The sequence below is a fragment of the Neoarthrinium moseri genome (assembly GCF_022829205.1).
Source record: "Neoarthrinium moseri strain CBS 164.80 chromosome Unknown scaffold18_Wmoseri_CBS_16480, whole genome shotgun sequence".
Classification (NCBI taxonomy): domain Eukaryota; kingdom Fungi; phylum Ascomycota; class Sordariomycetes; order Amphisphaeriales; family Apiosporaceae; genus Neoarthrinium; species Neoarthrinium moseri.
In genome coordinates, this window is record NW_026055132.1 from 241,837 (window position 1) to 248,129 (window position 6,293).

General features: G+C 48.3%; 1 protein-coding gene across 1 annotated transcript; it reads right to left on the reverse strand.

Annotated features, from left to right (window-relative positions):
* Positions 1-2,150: 2,150 nt before the first annotated feature.
* JN550_005691 (uncharacterized protein) lies at positions 2,151-3,219 on the reverse strand (the record flags this gene model as incomplete). The annotated part of the gene is made up of 2 exons (XM_049317346.1): positions 2,151-2,543; positions 2,599-3,219. 2 exons carry the CDS (start codon positions 3,217-3,219, stop codon positions 2,151-2,153), a joined length of 1,014 nt encoding a protein of 337 aa, XP_049172313.1.
* Between the last annotated feature and the right edge of the window lie 3,074 nt (positions 3,220-6,293).

Sequence of the window (6,293 nt, forward strand, 5' to 3'; positions counted from 1 at the left end):
CGATTACTTCATCATGAACATCTCCTCCCGAGCTTTTGTTATGATCCATATCGTTCGGCACAAAGTCAACTTTGCACAGTCTAGGAAGCGACACTGGACCAAGACGTGGCATAATGCATCCAGGCAATCGCCCAAAACATCGTAAACAACCTATTCTTGGTGAAGTTGGCGAACACGCGAACAAAGACTCTCCCCACCAAGCGGCCACACCAGGCTCAGGGTTGAGTGGAATACTGGAGATGACAGACCACTGGGGGTCTAAGCAATGAGGCTAGCAGACGAGTCCCAGTGGCGGAAGATCCGCGTCTGCTTCTGCGTAAGCAGCTTGACCTTCAAAACCATCATCCCACAGACTTGCACTATCTGGTCCGGCTGGCGCTCTGTCTGGATGAACTGCTCGACCACCTCGCCTGCCAGCCCTGGGCTCGTCGAACTAACGTATAACTATGAGGACGCTGATATAACTGAACCAAAGTTTGGTGGTGATTCGTGGCTCCATGAAGAATATATCGGTAAGATCTTTCGAGTCTAGAGACGGGATTTTCGATGCGTTGTCCCCACTCATACCTTATGTTGTTCCATCAGGCGTGGTAGCGAAGGCGATGTTGATAGTTATGCCTCCAGTATCAAACTTAGTGTCCCCAAATCCCGCATCTTCAACGTCAAATGCGTAATAATTCCCCAAGCCGCCATTCTCAATTTCGTTATGAACTATGCTTTCGATCCATCGCTAGCAGATTCTTCGGCTGATTGGCACCCCGCAGAGGCCAGAGTGGACCGGTAGTTGTTTGAAGCTGAAGTCTTCGTCGAAGTGATCGTCGATGTCATTTGAATTATCGCCATCCTGGAATGGAGCGCGCAGTTCTCCCACGACGTCAATACCTTCATTGGACGCATCACCATCACTGCCACTCTCGCTATCAGTATCACGTTCCGATGTTTCTGATGTTGGTTCATTTGGAAGGCGGCTTTTTACTGGTGCTGAATGGCCGCCGCAGTGTCTCTGGCTTTCTAACATTTACGGGGTTATCCAGCTTCGCTCTTTGATTTTTCAATGGGCTGCAACGACAATGAACTATGTAGGAAAATATCTTCTACACGTAAGGTTGCCCATTGAATGAATTTCAAGAGGCTTACAGCTCTCTTAGGCCGGTCTCAAAGTCCATTCGCAAATTTGAAAATCTTCCTACCTTGAGAAACAGAGACTCGGCAGCTCGACCTGCAAATGAATAGCGCAATGCACCGTTCTAGCATCGAAACGCTTCCATTGTAATAGGAATCCTTTCAATCTGGACTAGTTTGGGGCATTGACTATTGCTGACAGACCACATTGTGCAGCAGTTACGGCTGCCCTCTCTACGACTTGCTACGTCAATTGGTAAACGTGATTTCTACTGCGGAGCAGAATGCATATAACTCATACACCCAGCACAAGAAAAGGGAAGAACCTCCCTGTTCCACATAGTCGAATTACAAGATGATAGTCCGCCAACTCCCTCGGCATTCCTTCTTTCTAAACAAAGCACTTATACTGAAACACTGAATTTTGTGGAGAAAGTCTAATTTGGGCAGGGCTCCTTATAGGCAGCGATCGATCTCACCAGAACACTTAATTGCTTTTCATCGTGGATGCCCTGTCAAAAGAAGTAGTCCCATTCACTGTTGGAAATTTTCTGTTGGTAACGCGAATATTTCCTAGTACACAATTTTCGGTGACCCCACGTGGAAACGGTTTGATTAAGTGGCTGTTCTTCTCTAGCATCAGCTTAGGCTGCTGAACGATTGGCCTTCAAACGCGTTAAATCCAAATTCGATATTGCGCAATTAACTTGGTTTTTATTATCAAATCGACGAGGTTTTACGTTGGCTATCAAGAATGCCAGGACGGCAGTGAGGGAAGGCCGAGGGTATCGTTGCCATAATGGGTCGGAGACTCCTCGTCTTTATTAAATTTGGGAGTGACTGGCTGAACCGCGTCTATGAAGGGATGTATAAAACTTGCAGAACATTCTATCTTTCTGTGATCCTCTTACATGTAATGAATTCCCCGCCAAGAACCCCCCTACATCACCGTTCAACTATCTCTGGAGAGTCTCGAAATCGACTCTCCCTCACCCCTACACGAGCGTCTTTCTTGTTCCAACGCGCGCTTAAGGACCACCAGCGCGGCCATTCGTATCAAGCCAGCGATCACCCAGAGCGCGGCAGTAGTTTCGGCCGTAGACACAATAGTAGTAACCGCCGCGGTTCTGGCTGTTGGGTGACCACATAACAAAGTTATCACCAACGTCCCGGGCTCCGGCACAGGTAACCTGCCTGTTCCTGACGGTGTAGGCAGTCTGAGCCTGGTTCTTCCACAAGCAGAAGAAATCACCGGCGTTTCCAGGGCATTGGTAGTCGTTGCCTGTCTCAATGGAAGCCTCCACAGCGAACCCGGCGTTCAACCACGACCAAGCCGTTCCGGACGCACTCCAGCTTACACTCAAGGAGCGGCTCTCGCTCCTGGAGATGATGCAGCCATCTCTGGAACAGTCCATGTTTTCCTGTTCAAATTGATGTCAGAAAAAAATTCAATTATCCATTTTCGAGACCACTTACACTCAATTGGACGTTCATGGGGTTCTGGTGTGGGTTGCCATCGCCGACCCGAACACTGAACGAGCTGTGCACGCCGCAGATTTGTCGCTCTTCGAGCTCATTGTCGGTTGCGTTCACAGCCGCCATCTCGATGGGCTGTTCCGTCGGGATAACGGCGGGGGCTTGGTGGAAGCCGTCGAGAACCTCACTAAGAGAGGTCGTCGGGGTAGTAAAGCACTCGGGAACGTCTCGTCTGCTGATAGCAGCTAGCTCCAAGGTTCCTGGGATAGTGATATCGCAGTTGACGACAGTCTCATATGGACTGTGCATACGGCCGCAAGTGACCTCGGCCGAGCCTTCTGGGTTATCTTGAACCTTGGAGCTCTGGCCACCGAGGACAACGTCGCCTACACCGTTTTCGTTGACCTCGAAGGTAATCGGGTGAGCCTCAAAAGCGCCCGACGCAAGAGTTGATGAGCAAGAATGGCCAACAATGGCACTGCGGTCCTTGGTCCATGCCGTGATCGAAGATTGGGAGGTTTCTTTGCTGAAGTGCAGAGTGACTTGGATTTCTTGAGCGGTTTGTCCAAGGGGACTGGCAAGAATCAAGGGCGCGAGGGCCACAAAAGCAAGAGACTTCATGCTGGTAGAAGGCTAAGCGAGGAGCTGGTCTGAGTAGATAAAGCCGGAGAAGATGTAGCACGCCTGCTTTCCAATCCCAAAGACTGCGTTCCATCAGCCTATTTATACTCAGAGTTCTAGGACGTTGAGGCCACTGTCTTCATCTGGCTCACGATTGATGACCCCGAGTATCCCCTCTTCAGGCTTGTCTTGTGGTATTGCTTTACACCTACCAATAGTAAGCTCATCTTGGAACCCTGTCGTGCTCCATAGTATTGCGGCACTGCCGACAGGGTACTTTTTTAGCTTCTTTCCAAATCGGGTATTTGGCTATGCAGTTACGGAGGAGCAGCCTAACCATCGTGGAGGCCACAGCTATAGTTGACATCTGCCGCACCAAGCCCATATTTGACTCCAGGTTTGAACAAAACCGGGGTTACATGATCCAACCGTAGCTATAACCACTCGAGCTTCTACATAAATGAAAATGGCAAACAAGTGATTTGAGAAATGGTTTGAGAATTAGCAAACAGAAAGTTCAAAAGTACAAACATCGCCAAGAATCGTAATTCGGCCCAGTGTTGATGGTCATTGGTCATCAACCGACCTACGAGCAACTGTGCCTCTCTCTTACATTCAAACTATTTAGTCCAAAATGGAGCTTTCGGCGATGTCTCAAGTTCATCGCGTGGTTGAGGCTAGGTATAAGTGGCTATCAGGTTGGCGAGATGCGGCATGGTGATTGGTCAGGTCGTCTAGTACAACTGTGAACCCCTAAAAAGCCCCCATGGGCATGGCCTCAAGAAGGTAAGCTTTTTCACTCTCACATGACGCTATCCCTAAATGTACGGATCCCGATGTGACTTGGGTATTTTGCCATTAAGCTTATTAGGAATGCAGGGCGCATGTGGCCCACTTTAGGCCCGAAATTTGAAGAATCTTGCGGACTAAGCGGAGTCCAACACGGCCCCATTCTCAGGTGACAATTATTTCTCTTCTACTGGACCCCTCTAGACCCTGCTGCGCCGTAGGCTTCAAATTTGTCATTTGCCGCTATCGCGTCGGTACAGCATTCTGGCTTTTGCCAGTCATTCGTATCTACCTCTTTCCCAGTGAGTCCGGAGGAACTCTGCCCGCCAGCACATGTCGACTCAGATTAATTTTCCCAAACTAAGTCTCATAATTCTGAGCTTAGCAGGATTCCTGGTGAGCTTTTGACAAGCATCAATGCTGCCGTGGTACTCGTCAATAAGACCGGCTCATAGGATGCGATGTTCATGTGTTGCAATCCAAAGTCTGTCAACAATGCTCAAGGTGGCTTCTATTACTCATGCGAAGTTCCTGGCTCTCATTGAAATGGGAGTGGTTTCAGCACATGATTGATTAGGCATGGCATGATGTTCCGGCGTTGATGGCACTCATTTTAGTGGTAATACTAAAGGCAAGGCGTGGGGTATTGCCCGAGTTGGGGCGTGAGCGTTCCTGATGATGGATATGATGGGCTTTCTGAATTCGAGTTGAAAGTCCCATGCGACATGTGCCTTGTGTTCCACTGCTAAAAAGAAAGTAGAAAATGGTGGAACCATACACATTCGGTTTCCGATAACCCGGGCCTAAACTTGCAAACTTCGGGATTCGCCCGGTGGCGCTAGCTGCAAATTCAGGTCAGGTCCGTAACTTAGTTTCCAGCCATGTTGAAACGGTTGCTCTGTGGGGCGACGGAACTCCACAAAACGGTACGCGGCACGGCAGCAGCAGTACACAGGCGGTCAAGAACTACATGGATGCGTAAGCCTGGGAATGCGCTCCGCGTTAGAGAGCGCGGCAGAGTGCACGCTTTGTGGTTGTTCTCCTTGTTTTCTGTCAACTCATCTACCCTGTTTCAGATGCACAACAAACGATTATGCGGCCTGTAAATTTCAGGTGCTTGACACAGGTCTTTGCCTGGGTCGGTATTAGAGATACTGACCGCTTTGCAGAGTTTGTCTGAAGCTAGACGCCCTTCTTTGTAGACCAAACATGATAGTACATGCTATTGGTGTTGGTAATCGGTAAAATACCCTGTTGAATGCATTTAAACTGCAGGTCGTCTCAATCGTATTCAAGTAGGTGTACCACGGGGCTAATGAAGTTAAAAGGTCTGAGATATTCCCCTGCAGTTCCCCGTCAATATGACGCTGGTCGAGCAGTCCAGGGTCTCCATTGAGCCAGAGAACAATGGTGTCAGAGCCGTTGCTAACCAATTTCAAGCAGAGCTCGCATGCATAAATCCATTGTCCGGTGCTGTGAAGAAGTATTTTCTCGTGTTCATGGCGGTGGCGATCGCTGCTTTCGTTCAGGGAATGGGCACTTCGAATATACTCCCGTAATTCTTGTCGGATTCTTCATACAATGCTCTTTAGTGGAAAAATCTCAATGATTTGGCTCCCAGAGGATTTGCGAAGTCAAAACTCTTCCTGACTAATGTCCAGAAAGCTCTTTATAGCAACGCCCGCCAGGAATTCCTCATTAGCTGCGTCTTTCAGTTCTCCTTGTCTCAGTCTTCCCTGGGCGTTGGTAATAGTTTGAAACATTCCGATATATGTTAAATCTTACCAATAAATCCCAGCCAACTAGTCAGAATCTCGAAAGTCTTCGAGGGAGAGAACTGGCTAGGCAAAATATAATTCAGCTAACTCGGTAGAAAGAACTTGACATAATTCCCTCAATAATTATATGGAGGGACCGTCATTCCATAGTCCACTCACCCCCACTGAGATTATTTGATCACCACTGCAAGGGATAAATGTGTCGCTGCTAGGTCGATGGCAACATGCAGACACATCACTGATAATTTTGGCTAGTTTCGGCACTCATCATTTCCGTGGTTGGTAAATATATCAGCGTAGCTAAGACGAGAGCAAGTCAACAACGAAGTCATCGAATTGCGCCAGTGAAAGTTTGAATTGCTATGTACTTGCTGTATCAAAAATGCCCATAACGGTAAGGACTGGCTATGCCAAGGCAAACTGTAGTAATCATGACCCAAAGGTTTCATGGAAGTAAGTGAGTGTAAGAAATGTAATGCTCCCACTCCTCCGCAAATTCTTTTCTTT